Source organism: Gorilla gorilla, chromosome 5 (assembly GCF_029281585.2).
Source record: "Gorilla gorilla gorilla isolate KB3781 chromosome 5, NHGRI_mGorGor1-v2.1_pri, whole genome shotgun sequence".
Lineage (NCBI taxonomy): Eukaryota > Metazoa > Chordata > Mammalia > Primates > Hominidae > Gorilla > Gorilla gorilla.
Window position 1 is genome coordinate 49873477 of NC_073229.2, and position 20835 is coordinate 49894311.

At 36.9% G+C, this 20835-nt stretch overlaps 1 protein-coding gene and 1 long non-coding RNA gene across 7 annotated transcripts in view; one reads left to right on the plus strand and one right to left on the minus strand.

Moving 5' to 3' along the window:
- Positions 1 to 20835, plus strand: part of LOC109027303 (uncharacterized) — a 146159-nt gene that overhangs the window by 29468 nt on the left and 95856 nt on the right. The window lies entirely within an intron of this gene.
- TSBP1 (testis expressed basic protein 1) overlaps positions 1789 to 20835 on the minus strand; it is a 79590-nt gene continuing 60543 nt past the window's right edge. For 3 of the 6 annotated variants that reach the window (XM_055390110.2, XM_055390107.2, XM_055390111.2), the window contains 3 exons: positions 18265 to 18285; positions 16385 to 16405; positions 8405 to 9730 (listed from right to left, as the gene is read on the minus strand). In XM_055390110.2, the coding sequence (XP_055246085.1) occupies positions 8688 to 9730; positions 16385 to 16405; positions 18265 to 18285 (1085 nt within the window). In that variant the 3' untranslated portion in view covers positions 8405 to 8687. Of the gene's footprint in view, positions 1954 to 4513; positions 4629 to 6275; positions 6427 to 8404; positions 9731 to 16384; positions 16406 to 18264; positions 18286 to 20835 lie in introns of those variants that run through there. The other 3 variants (XR_008680591.2, XM_055390108.2, XM_055390109.2) reach the window with 3 other exon arrangements.

Below are 20835 nucleotides of genomic sequence, written 5' to 3' on the forward strand. Positions count from 1 at the left end.
TACTATAAAGACACATGCACACGTATGTTTACTGCAGCACTATTTACAATAGCAAAGACTTGGAACCAACCCAAATGCCCATCAATGATAGACTGGATAAAGAAAATGTGGCACATATATACTATGCAGTCACAAAAAAGAATGAGTTCATGTTCTTTGCAGGAACATGGATGAAGCTATAAACCATCATTCTCAGCAAACTAACACAGGAACAGAAAACTAAACACTGCATGTTCTTGCTCATAAGTGGTAGTTGAACAATGACAACACATGGACACGGGGACGGGGATATCACACACCAGGGCCTGTCAGGGTGTGGGGGGCAAGAGGAGGGAGAGCATTAGGACAAATACCTAATGCATGTGGGGCTTAAAACCTAGATGACAAATTGATGGGTGCAGCAAACCGCCATGGCACATGAATACTTATGTAACAAACCTGCACGTTCTGTACATGTATCCCAGAACTTAAAGTATAATAATAAAGAAAGAAAGAAAGAATATCATTAAAATTAATAAAAGAAATTATTCTCCTGGAAAAAGCTGGATTCTATACACACAGAACAAATACTAAAAATGCATAAATGTAAATTGTATGAAGCAAAATTGTATCTCTTTACACAGTATACTAAGAAATCCAAGAAATGGCCAGAAAATTATTAGTAATGATATGAGAGTCTGATGTCACATTAATCAAGATAAATACAAAGATTAATTACTTTTCTCTACACTTGTTAAAATTAATTAAAAAATAAATGTAAAAATCACACTTACAATGACAACAAAACATTATAGGTACCTAGGAGTAAATATAACAAGAACTAATATGAAGAAGTCTGTAAACTTTTCAGAAAGCACCAATTGTAAAGTCTTGTGAAAGCACCAATATGAAGACCTAAACCAATGAAGACTCATACAACATTTCTGGGTTAAGTGACTTCAATAATAACAGTAATGTCAAATATCTCCAAATAGTTAACTCATTTTCAGCCAGAATGCTATTTTTTTTCGAGGGGAGTCAGGTAAAATTAAAGTTCATGTGGCAGAACATATTCCAAAAGAGCCAAGAAAACAATGAACAAAGAGCAGAATGAGACATGCTTAATAGATACTCAAACTTTCTATATACCCTGTATAATCAAAGCAGTATGATATGACGTTTTTATCCTAATTGCCTCACTTTACAAAATTGTAATATTACCAATATACTGTATATCTGCTTGTGTATTTTATTGTCTATCTATCTGCTTATGTACTTTACACATAAGCTGATAAGCAACTTCAGCAAAATCTTAGGATACTGAACATCTGTGATTTATACCTGAAAAGAATAAATCGCAATAAATCATTGGATTTCTTGATCCACCCAGAACTTGTTTTTGACCCTTGGAGGGCAATGTGGCCCCTGTTGAGAATGCATGATTTAGGGGAAAAAGAATAATTGATTCTACAAATGCTACTGACATAATTTGATATCTGTCAAGAAGGAAAAAAAGTGAAACCTCTGTTCACACCATAAACAAAATGGATTAAATATTTAATTGAAGAGAAATAGAAAATAAAAACTGTAAAAGAGAAAAAAATTAAGTGACTATAAATATGTGTACCATAGTAGTCAAGAAGACCATTTATTTATTTATTTATTTTTTCAACTTTATTTTAGATTCAGCAAGTACATGTGCAGGTTTGTTACCTGTGAATATTGTATAATGCTGAGGTTTGGAATATGAACGATCCTGTCACTCAGGTAGTGAGCATAGTAGCCAATAGGTAGATTTTTAACCCTCATCCTCCTCTCTTCTTCCCCTCTCTTCTTGTCTCCAGTATCTATTGTTCCCATCTTTATGTTCATGTGTACCCAATGTTTAGCTCCCACTTGTGAGAACAAGCCGTATTTGGTTTTGTTTCTGTGTTAATTAGCATAGGATAATGGCCTCCAGCTGCATCTGTGTGGCTGCAAAGGACATTACATTCTTGTTAATGGCTGGGTAGTATTCCATGGTATATATGTACCACATTTCTTTATCCAGTCCACTACTGATGGGCACCTAAGTTGATTCCATGTCTTTGCTATTGTGAATAGCACTGCGATGAACATATGAACGCACGTGTCTTTTTGGTAGAATAATTTTTCTTTGAGTGTTATATATATATATATATATATATATATATATATATATATACACACATATATACATGTAATGGGATTGCTGGGCCAGATGGTAGTTCTTTTAGTTCTTTGAGAAATATCCAAACTGCTTTCCACAGTGGCTGAACTAACTTACATTCTCACTAATCGTGTATATGCATTCCAAAGAGACCCTTTAGAAAGCCCAGAAGTTTCCGAGGATAAGGCAGACATATTTGACTAGATGAAATATATTTTTGTATAGTAAAATGTACCTTCATTTAGTCTACTTCATGTCAGTTAACAAATCTTTGATGAGCATCTACTATGTGCGAGGCACTTTTCTAAGCATGGAGATTCAGCGGTGAACAAAGTCCCTTAGAGTTTACATTCTTGTGGGGCAGAAAGTCAATAAACAAAAATAAATATATGATGTCAGGTGATAAATGCTAGTAATAAAGATACATCAGGGCAAAGAGATAGAGAATGGGGGGTACTGTTTTAGTTAGGGTAGTCAAATTTAAGCATATTTCTTAAAATAATTGAGTAGTGCATATGTTTGAGGGGGAGTGTTCAGGCTGATTCTGAAGCAAGAACATGCTTGGCAGGCATGAGGAGAAATGAGGAGGCCAGTGTGGCTGCAGCAATGGAAGGGAGATGGAGAGTGGGTGATGAGGCTAGAGGAGAAGCTAGAAGCTAGATACTGTAAGGCCTTGAAGGCCAGGATAAGAACTTTCATGAAGCTGGACCTGGTGGCTCAGCCTAATCCCAGCACTTTGGGAGGCTGAGGCGGGAGGGTTGCTTGAGCCCAGGAGTTTGAGACCAGCCTGGGCAACATAAGACCTCATCTCTAGCAAACCTAAAAAATAAAAAATTAGTCGGGTATGGTGGCGTGCATTTGTAGTCCCAACTACTCAGGAGGCCAAATGGAAGGATTGCTTGAGCCTGGGAGGTTGAGGTTGCAGTGAGCTGTGATCATGCCAGTGCACTCCAGCCTGGGCAACAGCTCGAGACCCTATCTCAAACTAACAAACAAACAAACAAAAAACAACTTTGCAATTTTTACACTGATGGGGGTTGGTCTTTGGAGAGTTTTGAGTAGAGAAGTGACTTCATCTGATTTATATTTTGAAAGCACGGTTCTGTTGGGAGTGGGGAGTGGGATTGGGAAGCTCAGTTTGGAAGCAGGCACAGCAATGCAGGTGAGATATGGCGATGGTTTGGACTTCTTGATGAAGGAGATGAGTAGTAGTCAGATTCAAGATATAATTTTAGGGTACAGGTTGATGAATTGGATGTAGAGAAAGAATGAGTAGATTGGGAAAACATTTTCAACACAAATGGCAGATAAAAACTTAATATGCAAAAACACATAAAACTGAGTAAGACAAAGGGCAAACCACCAGTTTGAAAAGCAATTAAATCACAGGAGAGAAAATTCAAAATACGATTAAACTTATGAAAAAATGTTCAGTCTCACTAGTAGTCAGGAAAATACAATTAAAGAAACAGTTAGATATCACTTTTCTCAATAGACAAAGATTAAAAATAGCTACCGCTTCCAGCACCAGTGCAAGTATGGGGAAGATAGGACTCTCATATATTCCTGTAGGAATATGAATTATTACGAATTTGGGGAAAAGGAATTAGGTAATATCTATTAATATTAAAATACACATTTCTTTTGATCTGGCAGTTCTACTTCTGGAAATCTATCCTAGAGAAATAAAATCCTGATCATATATAGAGATGTGTATTGCAGTATCATTTGGCAATGGCAGAATCATTTAGCCAAAGGCAAAAGGTTGGAAACAAGCTAAATGTCTATCTTTAAGGAAATGGTTGAATAAGCAGTAATTCATTCACACTACTGGATGCTATTCTATTAAAATGTTAGATTGATGTGTTGCCCACGATGTATTGTTAGGCGAAGAAGACAAGTTGCAGAATTATGTATATAGTTTGACCCCATTTTTAGAAAAAAATTCCTACATATACTCATATTTGCATATATTTTTATATAAACATGGATTAAGATGTGGAGAGATTCATAGAAAGTTAACACTGTGAGTTTTTAATTTTTGAAGAGAGAAACTTAATAAAGATTTGAATAGAAAATTTATTGAGACCTAGCTTACAATGTGTATAATCTGTAGTGTGGCATCTCAGGTTTGACTTCCCGGTCTTGGCAAGTGCTCAAGCTTCTGGATGATGATAGATAAGAGTGTCTTTATTCCTGAAACACTAAGATTACAGGCTTACATTTCTTCGAAACCACAATTGGAACTTCTCAAGTAGAGTGTAGGAACACTAGTTGTTTTTTTCCTATTCCTGATCGTTTTTAAGGGGGAGAGTAAAGGAATCTCATCAAATATAAAACTGAATATTTTGATCAATTTTTCAGCTTATTCTTTTATTCCTTTGGATCCTGTTTTTTCCTTCTATATCTTGTCCCCTTTCTCGGTTCCCTGTATTCACTTCCTTGATATGTCAGTTATAACCTAGGGTGAGAGATATTTAGGGGAAAATGGGAAATTGCATTTTTTTATTTTTATTTTTTGAGACAGAGTCTCACTCTGTCGCCCAGGCTGAAGTGCAGTGGCACGATCTCGGCTCACTGTAACCTCTGCCTCCCGGGTTCAAGCAATTCTCCTGCCTCAGCCTCCTGAGTAGCTGGGACTACAGGTGTGCACCACCACGCCTGGCTAATTTTTGTATTTTTAGTAGAGATGGGGTTTCCCCATGTTGGCCAGGCTGGTCTTGAACTTCTGATCTCATGATCTACCCGCCTCGGCCTCCCAAAGTGCTGGAATTACAGACATGAGCCCATACCCAGCCAGGAAATTGCATTTTTAATGCACTACTAACTCAGGGAGTCTTTAATTGGGATAGGAGCGGCATTAACTGATTTTACATAAATTGTTTGTTTCCTAATATTTTGTGTTTCTCATTCAGCTTCATTATCTCTAAACTCACCTTTCTGCTTTTCTTTCCTATGTTCTGCTCCTAAATGAAAAATGACTAATTGAATTGACTTCTATTCCATTCTTGTGAACAGGACATTTGACATTTGTATTAGTTTATTTGCAAAACAAAATTTACTATTGATTTCTTAAGGTAAGTTTCACATTCCTACTGTTATATTGCCACTATCTTAGAAGTACATATTTATGTATTTTCTTAAAATTTTCATCATTTTGTTAAACATGGTGTCATTTTGATAGCTTGTCCTTTCTCCCTTCCTTTGTTTGGGGTCCTTTAAGATTTCCACATGTGTATCTTTACAGGAGGGTTAACAATTGCTTTAAATTTGTCAGTTTTTCAGTGGCCTTTAGAAAATGGTCCACAGAATTTTTATAGTTGGAGTATTCTATTGTATGATTTACTTGCCTTCAAAGACCTAGTGGGAGTGCAAATGTTTTGACCCCAAGTTAGAAGTTATGGAGAAGATACAGGGAGGTTTCTATAGATTATCTCTTCTGAATTCTTGCTTCAGTGAGACATACACACAGATATGGAGTCAGCTGAGCTGGGTTGCTGAAGCCTATCTACTGTTTTTTAGTAATTGCCTTGACAAGGTCCCTGCTTTTTACCAGAAATCTGAGAGAAGTTGAATTAGTCATACCCTTCTAAAACCTAGTAGTGGCTGGGCACAGTGGCTCACGCCTGTAATCCCAGCACTTTGGGAGGCTGAGGCGGTGGATCACCTGAGGTCAGGAGTTTGAGACCAGCCTGGACAACATGGTGAAACCCCATCTCTACTAAAAATACACTAATTAGCTGGGCTTGGTGGTGCACTCCTGTAATCCCAGCTACTTAGGAGGCTGAGGCATGAGAATCGCTTGAACCCAGGAGGAGGAGGTTGCAGTGAGCCAAGATCATGCCACTGCACTCCAGCCTGGGTGAAGAGTGAGGAAAAACAAACAAACAAGCAAACAAACAACCTACTAGTTAGCTGTCACATGGACCAGAGGGGCTATAGGAAAAATGACATGAGAATGATGAAAATCTAATACTTTTAACTATGTGAAAATCTTTCTGGTCAAAAATGTTCCCTGATAACAGCATAATGTATGTAAAAGACATGCCAACAAAGGCTGGTAAAATCTCTAAATGTGTATTTTCCACAGATGACAAAAGCAACTTACAATATTAAAATCCATGTTTAATATCTGTCTTCTTCTCTCTCACTCTCTCTCTCTCTGGCAACTCAGTTTTGCTAAACCTGTGCAGCTCATCAAAGACCTGAGGATTCTGTGACTTCTAAAATCAACATAGGCTTCCATACCTGCGGCAGGGCTGTGAGAACACAGTAGACAGCCATACAGTGGATTAGATTGTGCTAGAAGTTATGGAGATACTCTTTTAAGGTTGTGATTGGGTAGCCTGAAACATTTATGAAACATTTTATACTTTGGGCAGAGACTAATGTCTGGTTTCTCTCCTTTTTTCATCAAACGGCCTCCAAAGAATAGCATATCAGTATGAAAAGCTTCCTTGGAAGACATCTAGTTAGTCCAAAGAATTTGATAACTAGAATTATAGACTCTCAGGAAGTCTATTTGGAAGGGACCATAAAGATAACTTATTCCAATTACTCAGCTGTTTCCTGAGTCTCCTCTATGGCATTCTCACTGAATGAGCCTTAAACTCTTGCTTAAACTCTTTGGACCTCCACTTCTCTTTATTACTAAGATAAAATTTGTTACTTTGTACCTTCCATTCACTGATCTCATTTCTTTGGGGCTATACAAAATATTCTAATCCCTTATGAACTTTCACTATTTGAAAGTAATTCTCATTGTTTCCTCATATTTGTCTTCCCAGGGGAATTCTGCACCTTCCTGCACACTTGAGTCTTTCTCTCCTGAAGGCATTTAGTTTATCCACATCCCATGATTGAACTAAATGTATATTCAGGGTGTGGGCTAACCAGCACAGTATTGAACAGTATAAAAATAAAATTTCTAAAAATGATTATTTTAAAATAGACTAAAATAAGTTAACTCTGTTGGATGTTTGAAAGGCACATCCCACAACTACTTACTTGTATCTCTATATTCTTCCTGCTTACCTTCCTTCTCCTAGCTTCCTTTGTTTGGAAAGTGCTCTTTAGAAGTTCATTAGTCAGCTCCAAATAGCAACTACAGTGTTCTTTCAGTCCTTATTTTCCTTGAAGTCTCAGTCATTTTTTTCTCAAAACTCTCATCTTCCTTAATTATTGGAACATTCCACTATACAGGTTTTCCTTCTATCTTCCTATCCCTTAGTTAAATTTCTTCAATATATTACATATAACAAACTCAGTCCTTGGACTTCTGCTTTCATTAGTCCTGTACTTTCTCCTTTGAAGAACTCACTCTTATTGCTTCAATTGTTACCTGTACTCATCTAATTCCAGATATCTCTTGAATGACAAATGTTATTGCTTATCCCCTTAAAACAATTTGTTGTTCCCTCCCTGTCCCCCAAATTAGTTCCTAGTTTGTTTGTTACCTAGTTTCAAAAGTTTTGAAACCATTGTTTTTTTCACTTTTCCTTACTCCTATGCAGTCAGTCATCATGAAGTAATGATTCTTCTTTGATTTTTTTTCTATTTATTCTCTTTCCATTACTTACTCCAAGTACTTCTTAATTAGATTTACTATCTATAATGTTTCTTTTTCTATCTTATTTTTCACAATCACATGATACAACCTTATTTTTAAAATAATACAACCTTATTCATTTCACTCTGTGTCTCAAACATTGTAGAATGCTTCCAGCTGCCTGAAGAGTAAAATATAAATTCCTGGCTTGTTTTTCAAATCCTTTTATATTCTCCTTTTCAAAATTATACCCCAGGATGCCTCCCATGAATCTGCCGTAACAGCAAAATTGCCTACTGCACCTGGAGCATGGCATGACAGCCTTTAACCCTTTACCTTTCTTCTACTCTTTGCAATTCACTCAGCATATCAACACCTTACCCATCTGCTGTGACATATTGTATACCACTACTCCCTTCCCCATGAAGTTACCACCTCTACTTTCTCATCCCATGATGGATTATGTTGTCCATCTAAACTTTTTGTAACTTAGATTTTACTTAAAAAATTGCCATGTATACATATATCACTATATATGTTATAAGCTACTTGATTGCATGAGCTCTGACTTGTGTTTTTCTGTACACCCCTTATTGCTAGACCAGCGCCTTGCAAACATTAGGCCTGCCATGAGGAGTTACTGGTTGATTGGTTGGAAAGGCTATCATAGACATACTTCTCAAAGGAAATTACTATATATTTCTTTAATTAAAATGTTTTACTTCAGAAAGTATCCAGTCTTTCTTGACGGAATCATGTACGTCTTAACTTATAAAACAAATATTTGGAAACTGAGGTTTGTGGCTGAGAGATTAAAAAGGGTGAAACTTCTGAAGAGCAGAAACTGTGATATGAAGATGAAAGGGATTTTATAATTATAATCTGTTTAGGCAATGGCTGGGATATGGTTTGTATCTGGAGTATGGGAATCATAATAATCACTTGTCTTATGGGCCTTTAAAAAATTTATCCTTACTCTTCCACTTTTTTGTTGTACTTCCTTCCTTTATTTGCCTTTGCCCTTTTTGAGCCTTTTGATTTTTCACCATTGATTTCTGATTCTCTCTTTCCTTTAACTTTGTCCTTTCCTTTGTCACCTTTTGTGTTTTTGTCACCTTTTTCTTTTTTATTTGGATCTTTCTCTGCATCTCTCTCCTTTTCTTTATCATTATTTCCTTTATCCTCAAAACTCTCCTTCTTTTCTTGGGCTTCCTGCCCTTTTAGTACACCTGACTCACTCCTCTTTACTTGGGATTCCAGTGTTTCTGGTACACTCACCTCAGTGTTCTTTACTTGGGATTCTGGTCCTTTCAGTACACCTGCCTCACTCTTCTTTTCTTGGACCTCTTGTTCCTTTGGCACATCTGCCTCACTCTTCTCTACTTGGCCTTCTTGTCCTTTTGGTACCTTCAACTCATTCTTCTCTACCTGGGCTTCCTGTCCTTTCAGTACAACTGACTCCCTCTTCTTTACCTGGGCTTCCTGTCCCTTTGAGACACCAGACTCACTCTTCTTTACTTGGGATTCCTGTCTTCTTGGCACACCCATCTCACTCTTCTCTACCTGGGCTTCCTGTCCTTTCAGTGCAACCAATCCACTCTTCGTTACTTGGGCTTCTTGTCCTTTTGGGACACCTGACTCACTCTTCTTTACTTGGGACTCCTGTCCTCTTGGTACATCTGACACACTTTTCTTTATTTGGGCTCCCTGTCCTTGTGGTACACTCATCTCACTGATTTTTAGTTGGGTTTCCTGTCTTTTTGGTATTCCAGCGTCACTGTCTACCTTGACCTCCATTCCTATTTTGTCTTTCTCTAAATCAGTGCCTTTTCCTTCTCTTTCTGGCTCCTTTATGTGTGCTGATTTCAAGGATTCTACAGAATTCGTAAATATGATGTCATTCTTCAGTGCTTCCTTGTTTTCTTCTCGGCTATTCTGAGACCTTGCAGTGCCTCCACATTTTAGAATCCGGATTTTGGAACAAGATTTTTTTGCAAGTTCTTCATCCATGTAACCTGTTAATATAACTGAGCATACAACAAAAGGGCATGATTTAGATATCAAGTATTTTCTCTTTATTTCTATTTTTTTCCCCTTGATACTGGTTCCTCTTTTGTCTTAAAACTGACAAACTAAAATTTTTCTGAATCTCAAGTTATCTAAAATGATGGTTCTCTGTACATAAAATTATAAAAGTATCGATAAAATTCTGGACTATTTTCAATAATTTGGAAGATTAATGAGAGAAAAGGTAAGATGTACTGTAAATGAACTGACATTTGTTCAGTGGATTATGGCTAATGAATAATGCTTAGTGGCTAACAGAGGATGTATTCTGAAAAGAAATAGAATTTGTTTTAAGGAAAAATTGTGGGAGGAAGCAATAATTATATTTCTCAAGACAGAAAAAGGAAACTCAAAAATGCTTTCCATATTGAATAAAAGCATATCTTATTATGCAAAAGTAATAACAGTACTAGCTGATAATTATTAAGTGCTTACCACATACCAAGTACTCACTGCTCTAAGCACTTTATGTATTAAATCATTTGATACTCACAACAACCAGGTAGGGTATTATTAACCTCATTTTACAGATGAAGAAACTGAGGCACAGAATGCTTAAATGAATATGAATAAGGTTATGTAATCAGTAGGTGGTGGAGCTGGGATTTGAATCTGAGTAGTCAGACTCCAGTGCTCAGTTTTGATAATTACTGTAGACTACTTCTTGCAATATCTGCAAACTCTGCAAAAATTTCAGGTCGTTTGATCATGTTCAGGTAAATCAGCTGTTACGTCTCAGTTCCTGTGTGATTTAACAAACCTGAATTTATTGGCTTCTGCTAGGTATTTTTTATTTGCTTTTTTTTTTTTTTTAAGTAATATGGTTCCCTGAATTAAGTAAAAGAAATATCTGAGCCACCAAGGAATTGTGTGGGTTCTTGCCATGGAGCAGACGGATGTCTTGCTTTGAGAAAATCTAATATTTAATATTTACTATAGTAGAAAGAATACTGAATATAAAAGCTGAATCAGAAGACTTGGGCTGGGGGCAGTGGCTCACACTTGTAATCCCAGCACCTTGGGAGGCCAAAGTGGGCGGATCACTTGAGGTTGGGAGTTGGAGACCAGCCTGGCCAACATGGTGAAACCTGATCTCTACTAAAAATACAAAAATTAGCCAGGCATGGTGGCACACACCTGTAACCCCAGCTACTCGTGAGGCTGAGGCAGGAGAATCGCTTGAACCCGGGAGGCAGGGGTTGCAGTGGGCTGGGATTGCACCACTGCACTCCAGTCTAGGTGACAGAGCGATACTCCATCTCACACACACACACACAAAAAAAAAAAAAAAAAAAGAAGACCTAGGTTTATTATTCCTGCTAGCTGGGTTTAATGGGTTTATTAAGGTAAATCAGTTAATCCTCAACGATTCACTGTTTTTATACTTAGTTTGATCTGCTCACTTTGTAGAGTTACTAAATATTGTAGACAAATGTTAAAGTAACATAGCCTTTGGAGACAGACTGGTTCAAATCCTGCCTCCGCACCTGCCTAGCTGGGTGACCTTTGGCAAACTTTACTTTCTGTCTGTAAAATGGGGGCAATAGTAGTAGCTACCTCAAAGAGGTGTTATGAGATTAAATAATGTTATCTAAATAAAAACACTTGGTACAGTGCATGGGACATAAGTAGTCAATAAATATTGGCCATTACTACTTCCCAATGAGATAGTACAGGAAAAAACTCTCTAATTCAATCAAGACAAGGCATTCTTAGTTTCCAACAAATAATTTACAGGAGTGGTTAATTGTATTACAGGAAAATTTCTTTTTTTTTTTTTTTTTGAGATGGAGTTTCGCTCTTGTTGCCCAGGCTGGAGTGCAATGGCACGATCTCGGCTCACCGCAACCTTCACCTCCTGAGTTCGAGGGATTCTCCTGCCTCAGCCTCCCAAGTAGCTGGGATTACAGGCATGCGCCACCACACCCGGCTAATTTTGTATTTTTAGTAGAGATGGGGTTTCTCCATGTTGGTCAGGCTGGTCTTGAACTCCTGACCTCAGGTGATCCACCTGCCTCGGCCTCCCAAAGTGCTGGGATTACAGGCATGAGCCACCACACCCAGCCAATTACAGGAAAATTTCTTGCTTAAAAATGAATTATTGGACTTTTCGTTTTTTACATTTAGGGTTTGATGTTTGAAAAATTGGCATACACATAACTTCAGAATTTTATCAATTATAAAACGAGGCACACCTGTATTAGATAATAAACTAATTATAAATCAAAAGAGTTATTGTAGTTCAGTGTTTTCTTTTATTATTTTCAGCTGTTGACATCCAAATAAAAATAACGTTAGGAAAATTACAGTAATGTTTTCTGAACCTTTTTGTATATGTCCCCACCTAGAGTTCTTCATTAAAATATAGTTACTGACATTTTATTCTAGACCATCAATTTTCAGTTTCCTAATGAAAATCAGTGGTAATATATTTCAAGCATTGCTAAATTGAGAAAAATAGTTCAGAATATTTTGATCTTCGACAGTGCTACCAGTGGACACTGTTTTGTTTTGTTTTGTTTAGGGGTATGGTGGTGTGGAATGGTAAGATCATGCTCCACTGAAGTTTCTAACCTTAAGAATTTCATGGAATGTACTCCTCACATAAGCTGATTTTCCTTAAGCTATGAATATTTTTAGTTTTACTATCCCTTGGGGGTAATTATTTGCTACTGTGTGTAATACTTCATGACTCATTTTAACCTAAATTTACCTTCTAAATTATATAGGCTTTGTAAACCAAAATTAAGTACTATAGGATTTCCTGAAGCACCCAGTGTTTATTCTAGCTACACCTTTCCTAATTTCACAGAATTAAAAAACTTTTTATTCTTTCTCCCACTACACTGAAAAATACCTCTAGTTACTTCTAATAGAATCTTCATACCCTTATTTTAATATATTTGCTGTCATCTTTTAAATCTTGAATTTAATTAACATAGATTAGATTTACAGGATTTATTTTTGAGGAATCTAGCTATCCCATAAAGTGAGGTTCACTTTTATTTCAACTTTGCATTGCAGAAGTAAGCCACAAATCATGATTCCACCACATTCTAAGTTCTTTTCTTCCTTCTCCCAGATTTCAAGATAGTTCATACATCTTTTCCTTCTCTTGGACCTCATAATCATCCAACACGTACAGTGTAAATCTTCATAATATAAAGACTTGGAAGCCCTGGCTGCAAGTACATTTATTGCAGGCAGTAGCCCATACTACAAAATTTTAATACAATCAAAAGATCTAATCAAGACTTTGGGGATCATCATAATATATTCAAGCTGATTAAAAAGTAATTATTAAAATTTTTAAATTGGATTAATTTTTGTTAAAGCTAAAAGATATCATGAAATAGCTATCACATTAACAATTCTATCTAAATGATACTTAACATAGAAAATAGAATGTGGGCTTTATTAGGAAACTAATCTTAGGTTCTTAATCCAGTGGTTGTCAGGGAGAGCACAATTGGATCTAGACTGTAAAAGATCTATTCAGTATCAGAGGGATAAATCATTATAGTTCTCAGGCTATGAATTACATTTTAAAAGATCATATACTTATTAGGTGAATGAGGAGGTGAGAAATAAGAGACTCAGTTTGCTGGGATGATGATGTTGGTTGGTTTAATCTATCTTAAACCTTTCTTTGAACATTGACTTAAACCTTAACCTCCTTTTTCTAAAAATATCAACTGGGGCCGATGCAGTGGCTCACACCTGTAATCCTAGCACTTTGGGAGGCTAAGATGGGAGGATCGCTTGAGGCCAGGAGTTCGAGGCCAGCCTGGGCAACATAGTGAGACCCCATCTCTATTTTTTAAAAGAAATAGAAAAACAATCAATTGGGAAAAATGTGTTTGAAAGATTATATCAATAAGAATATGTCTTTTACAAAAATTTTTTTAAAAGATTAAACAGATTTTTCTCTGGCAACTTAAAAAATTAGTATTCATTAAAAATTTATTACCTCTGGGAAGAGACTTGGCCTGTGATCCCTTCTCAGAGCCCTTGTATTAGTCAGGGTTCTTCTGAGTCAAGTTGACATACAACATCAATCATCAGAGCCCACCTTTTTTTTTTGTAAGAGAAACTCACAAGATCACAGTCCTATCACTTTTTCTATGTGAGGAGAGCATTTGAGGGATGTTGGCGCATTATAATTATTCTGAATGCATACTGTTTCTTGTACCATGAATCAAAAGAAATTAATTTCCCCGGCTGGGCGCGGTGGCTCACGCCTGTAATCCCAGCACTTTGGGATGCTGAGGTGGGCGGATCACCTGAGGTCAGGAGTTTGAGACCAGCCTGACCAACATAGTGAAACCCTGTCTCTATTAAAAATACAAAATTAGCTGGGCATGGTGGCACATGCCTGTAATCCCAGCTACTTGGGAGGCTGAGGCAGGAGAATCACTTGAACCCGTGAGGCAGAGGTTGCAGTGAGGCAAGATCGCGCCATTGCACTCCAGCTTGGGTGACAAGAACGAAACTTTGTCCAAAAAAAAAAAAAATTTAATTAATTGCCCCTTTCAACTTCATCTCCCTGCCTTCCTTTCCCTCCAAACCCACTCTCTTTCTAGTGTGAACTGAGAAAGAAGAATGAGGCTTAAACACGATTAAATATAAGGACATATTTTGTGTTTGTGTCACTGTTTGGAATGTTTGAAATGCTTGAAACGTGTCTCACTAGGTTTAAGTCTTATTTGCTTCTTTTGATCATATATTTACAGAATTAAACAAAAGTTATTATTCTACTTTGTTTTGTATGGTTTCCTTGCTTGAAGAGCTAAGTCATATATTAAGTAATCCCAGTAGAGATAAATCTGAATCCAGAAAACAGTTAAAAAACTCAAACATTGATTTAAATGCGGTCTTCTATTTTTAAAAGGATCCTTTTGTGTACATTTAGTTATCCAGCTTTTCTGTAGATGTATATTTGTATTTACAAACATTCCATAAAGTTTCCTGACTAATCACAAAAAATGCATTTGTGATTCAGTATAGGAGGCAATGTGTTAGTATGGGAAGAGTGGGAAGATTGTGTATTTTGGAGATAGGACATCCTGGGTTTAAATCCTGACACCGATGTTTACCAACTCTTTAACCTTGGGTAAATACCTGAGTTAGTTTCCTAATCTGTAAAATGGGGAATAATAATATCTACCAGGCAGGCATATGGTAAGAATAAGAGATGCTACTTTTGTAAGTGCCTAGCACAGTGCACAAATACATAGTCAATGCTCAATACCTACTGTCTTTCAAAGGTAGTTATTTAGAAGGCAATAGAAAGGAGATGGTATTTTGTTTTTAACTAGTTTTTTTCCCCCATTAATATGATTCAGAGGGACTTCACCTATAACTAAAAAAGAGTTCTAAATTCCCAGCAAATAACTAATGGAATTCAGAAACCAATCTTCCTTTCATTATGTTTTCCTGAGAATCAGGGAGGAGATTCTTTTTCAGAGCCTAGAAGATGGCCAGAGATTGTGGCACCCTTTCATATGAGCTTCATCTTCTCTACAGCAATCTCTTAAATTGTAGTTATTTAAAAACTTGGGGCCTGGCACTGTTGCTCACACCTGCAATCCCAGAACTTTGGGAGGCTGAGGCAGGAGGATCACTTGAGCCCAGGAATTCAAGACCAACCTGGGCAACGTAGTGAGATCCTGTCTCAAAAAGAAAAGTGGAGGGCGGGGGGGACCTTGGAAGTTTCTGGAAGATAGGAACATTCAAATTGGCCTTAGAAGCACAGGCCTCTATTTTGGGAGTAGAAACAGACAGGTCACAAAAGAATTAAAAGCAATGTAAAATATCAGAGTTGAGAATAGATATGGAACTTACCCACAGGAGTCAGTGCTAAAAACAAAACACAAAAGAAAGATCAGTGAGGATTTTCTAACTCAAGAGAAACCCACCTTCCAATAGTATCCTTCCTAGGTGAATTTAGAAACAGGACTTGGAGGGAGCACAAAACTCTGTTTCATCCTCAGGAGTGTTGCTGGCCAATGCTCCACATCCCACTCCACACAGAGGGTTATCTTTAGGATGCCATTTAATTAATATAGGCATTTGAAATCTTGGGTAGGTAATATCAATTCTACTGAAATTCAAACTATTGCATTTCCTGCCTTTCTTTGTTATTTGATAAGTTTTTCATATGTCTTCTGCAAAACAGTTTTTTGCTCACTGTTCTGGTCAGTTTGAAAAATGTATATTGTTGGTCAATTACCAAAATCACATCTAGTCCTGACACATATTCTTTTTGTCAATCTTAGAGGATTTTCTTTTTTAGTAAAAATTATTAGTTGCCAGATTATAGCACAGAGGAAATAGGCTCTGTTGTGATAGATTAGCTGGGAATATATGCTACCAATAATCTTTGGTAGTAAATAACTAGAATCAAACACAAGACCATTATACTTTGTTACAAAAGGAAAATAGATAAGAAGAATTAAAATTGAAATATGAGGAAGTCACTTATTGAAGAAATATTGACTGCTGTAAGGTAGAGGAACTCGTAACACAAGAACATTTGGGAAAAAGAACTTAAATGTCCTAGGCACAGAAATAGGTAAGGCAAGGAAATGATCCAAACTTACTGATTTTTCCAGAACTGTCCACTGAAAGAGACAAAGGCAAACACATCAGTAGGTACTGGGCATTCCCTTCTTCCCAGTCCCCAAGCCTCTGCATTGAGTGGGATCTGTGTCATTAACAACTAAATTTCATTTATTTAAATGTGAAGAAACTTCATTTCCCTTCCCCCTTCTCTTTGCCCAGTGTAGTTTACAAAGACCTTGTGATAAGCTACTTTAAATCACCTTTACTTATCATTGATCATTAGCAATTTTGTCTAGAATGTCAAGATTACAATTTATAAAATATAGGACATATAATGGTCTTGCTTAGAAGATGTGTGCTAACATTATTTTTTGACATTGTTTGATACGAATTTTTTTTTAATATATTTTTTTGAGACAGGGTCTCAGTCTCCCAGGCTGCAGTGCAGTGGCATGAACATGGCTCACTGCAGCTTCCACTTCCAGGGTTCAAGTGATCCTCCAGTTTCAGCCTCCTGAGTAGCTGGGACTACAGGTGCGTGCTACCACACCCAGCTAATTTTTGTGTTTTTTTGTAGAGACGGAGTTTCATCATGTTGCCCAGGCTGGTCTGGAACCCTGAGCTCCAGCGATCCACCTGCTTTGGCTTCCCAAAGTGCTGGGATTACAGGTGTAAGCCACCATGCCTGGCCTGGTACGAAATATTTAAGATACAGTTGTTACCAAGTACTGAAATATAGGTATATCTCTTGTGTTGATGTTACTTGATAAACCTAACATAGAAAGCACAAAATAGGCTGGCGCGGTGGCTCATGCCTGTAATCCCAGCACTTTGGAAGGCTGTGAGGCAGGCGGATGGCTTGAGCCTAGGAGTTCAAGACCAGCCTGGGCAACATAATGAGATCCCCATCTCTGCAAAAAAAAAAAAAAGAAAAAATTAGCTGGGTATGGTGGCAAGCGCCTGTAGTCCCAGCTGCTCAGAAAGCTGAGGTGGGAGGATTGCTTAGGAAGTCAAGGCTGCAGTGGGCCATGATCACACCAGTGCACTCTAGCCTGGGTGAGTGAAACGCTGTCTTAAAAAAAAAAAAAGCACAGAATAATAAGAAAGCATGAAATTGTAAGAAACATACACCAGGATTGTTTACCAGAGATACATATGTGGAGTTAGGGTATTTAAACCATAGAATGGGAGTTGGCAAAATACAGCCCATGGAATAAATCTAGTATGTTGGCTATTTTTGCATGTCCTGTGAGGTAAGAATGGATTTTACATATTTAAATAGTTGAAATAATAATAATAATAATATTTTGTGGCACATGAAAATTGTATGAAATTCAAATTTCAATGTCTAAAATAGTATTTTATTGGGACATATCCATGCTCATTCTTTTATATATTGTCTATGACTGTTTTTGTGCTACAACAGCAGGGTTGAGTAGTTGTGACAGAGATTTTAAGGCTTATAAAATTTAAAATATTTAGCTGGGCACGGTGGCTTATACCTGTAATCCCAGCACTTTAGGAGGCTAAGGCAAGGGGATCGTTTGAGGCCAGGACTTTGAGACCAGCCTGGGCAACATAGCAAGACTCAGTTTCTACAAAAAGTAAAAAAAAGTAAGCCAAGCATGGTGGCACACATCTGTAGTTCCAGCTACTCAGGAGGCTGAGGCAGGAGAATTGCTTGAGCCCAGGAGTGGAGGTTGTAGTGAACTACGATCACACCACTGCACTCCAGGCTAGGTGACAGAGCAAGACCCTGTCTCAGAACAAAACAAAACCAAAAACACCAAACAAACCAAAAAACACAAAAACCCAACAAACAAGAACAAACATAAAACATTAAAAATATTTGTAGAAAAAATTTGCTCACCCCAGCCCTACAAGAAACTAATGTATTAAAAATATATTAGGAACTTACTAGTGTGAACTCGAGGTATTCCTGAAAATCAAAACAAGAAAATAGGTTAATGGCAGCATTTTTGGAACAGAAGTACAGTTCTTTCCTACTCCCAATTCCCTGGTTGTTTTTTCTAGGGTACCATGAAGACTTCTAGCAGAATACAATGAAATATGATGAGACAACAGATCCCTTAGTGTGTTATAAGAACCTGACAGTTTTTACCACCTTTATGTGGTCCAACTTATTGTTGTCTCTCTAATTGAGCTCTCTGCTTTCACCCTTGCCTCCCAGTCAGTTCCCAGTACAGCAGTTAGCGGGACCCTTTTAAAGTGTCAGCAAGACTCCTGCTTAAGAGCCACCAATGGTTCCCCATCTTGGTTTAACAAAAGTCAAAATCACAACAGTGGCTTTCAAAGATGGCCCTGGAAGATCTGTCCCTCCAAATCTCTCTTATAGCTTCTTTTTATGTCACTTTTCATTCTGTTCCAGCTATATGGTACTTGCTGTTTGCTTTTCCTCAAATAGTCTGGAAATGTTCCTACCCTAGGGTGGTTTACTTGTTGTCTTCTCTGATTGAAATATTCCCCCCTCAGATATTGCCTGGCTAATTCTCTCACCTATTTCATGTTCCATCTAGTAGTTATAGCAATTGCTGAGAATGAGGCATTAAACTTTCCAACTGTAGTTGTGGGTTTTTCTGTTTCTCTTCAGTTCTAGTAGGTGTTTTTTTTTTCCAGTGTGTTTTGAAGCACTGTTGTTTGGTTCATTCATATGTAGGATTTCTATGTCTTCTTGATGCATTGATATTTTTATCATGATATAGTGTCCCTCTTTTGTCCCTAGTAAATTTCTTTGCATTTAGGTCCACTTTACGTGATATTAATGTAGCCACTTCTGCCTTTTTTTTGAAAAAATTAATGTTTCATGGCATATATTTTTCATTCTTTTTACTTTTATTGTTAAATTTGAGGTGACTTTCTTGTAGATAGGATATAGTTAGGTCATGTTTTTAATGTACTCTGGTAATCTTTTAAAAAAATTGGTGTATTTAGACCTACACAAAATAAATTTGTGTGATTTGCCTGATTGTTATGAGAGGCAAGTCCCAATTCTTTCAAGGACGGGAAGTCAGAAAAGGCTTAATCTCTGCAGCACTAGTGGTCCAAGTTTAGATGTAATAAACTTTATGGAGGAAAAGGCAAAGATCAATCTTTCTTTTTTATCTTGAATTCTATTTTAGTGTTTTCTCTGTTTGCATTTTGCAGTCTGTCCCTTCTTCTACTCCCATTTGCTACATCTTCTTGTTTTTATTATTTCTACCTTTTATCTTTTGGAGTTTCATCTTGTGACCCTGTGGCTTCAGACTGTGATACAAACTTCTTAGTGTATTATTTCCATAGTCTTCCCATATTTTCCCAGCATTATTTCCTCTTGCTTCTCTTTTGCAACTTAACTCTCTAACCAGAAGAACAACTTGATTTTGGTCCTTTCTATGTGGTTTCTTGTTTCTGTGGGCCTTTGACTTATTTAAAAGACAAAGACAGGAAGAAGAAAGAAAGAAAGGAAGGAAGAAGAAAGAAAGAGCGAATGAACAAAAGAAAGAAAGAAAGAAAGACCCAAACTAAACCAAAATAGAAACCAAAAACAACAAAAGTGTCAGTGCAAATAAAGGAATCGAGATGCTACAAAAGACCAGAGGAAACTGAGAAAAACAGTAGGAGCTTACTGGTTGCTATTGGACCAATTGCTAAAAATAAAATAAAACAAATCAGTTTTTTTTTTAAATTATGTATTGAGTTCCTATTGAAAATCCACTTGGAACACCAGAAAACAGACCTTTGGGAAACATTAAATCTTCTAGGAATATGCTATCTCTTATTAAGTCAATTTTAACTCCACTTTAATAACTTAAATATCCAGGCCATTTTGAATGGCACGCATGATGGGTTATATGAGTGAAGGCCACTTTTTCTAATGAGAGAAAATATTTTTTTAAACATTCTTAAACTAGGTCACAGTCTTTCAGGAGACTGGCTAATAGTTAAAGGTTACTAATTTACGTTATCTCTTCATCGTCTTTTTTGTCTTTTCATGTTTTCTCTTCCTTTCAAATCTCTACCATTATACCAGCTCTCGTTGTATTTTTTTTTACAGTACAGAAAGTTTATTTGTAATTAAAATGTAGTTGAGTTTAGCACCTTTTCTTTTTCTTTTCAGTTTTTATGAGAATTTAAAACTCTTCAAGAGTTAGTAATACTTATTTTAAGTTTTGCTTATTTTACTTTTTTTCCTGTTTCAGTCTCTAATCTCAAAATATCTGTTCTCTTCTTCACCGTTCATTGTATTCTCCTTCTAGATTTCCATTACTAAGTTTACTTACTCTTTGCCTTACTGTGGCAGGGCAGGTCTCACTAATGCAGGCCTCCATAACAACTGTTTCAGCACTGACTGAGTGGTTAAGTTAAATGTTGAAAGCTGATAGAGCCAGGCTAGAATGTAACAAGCCCATCAAGAGTTTGCCTAGGCCTTTCCTGGGCCTTGAACATGACAAGATTACGAAGGAATTCTTAACAGGACCCGTTTAGGATT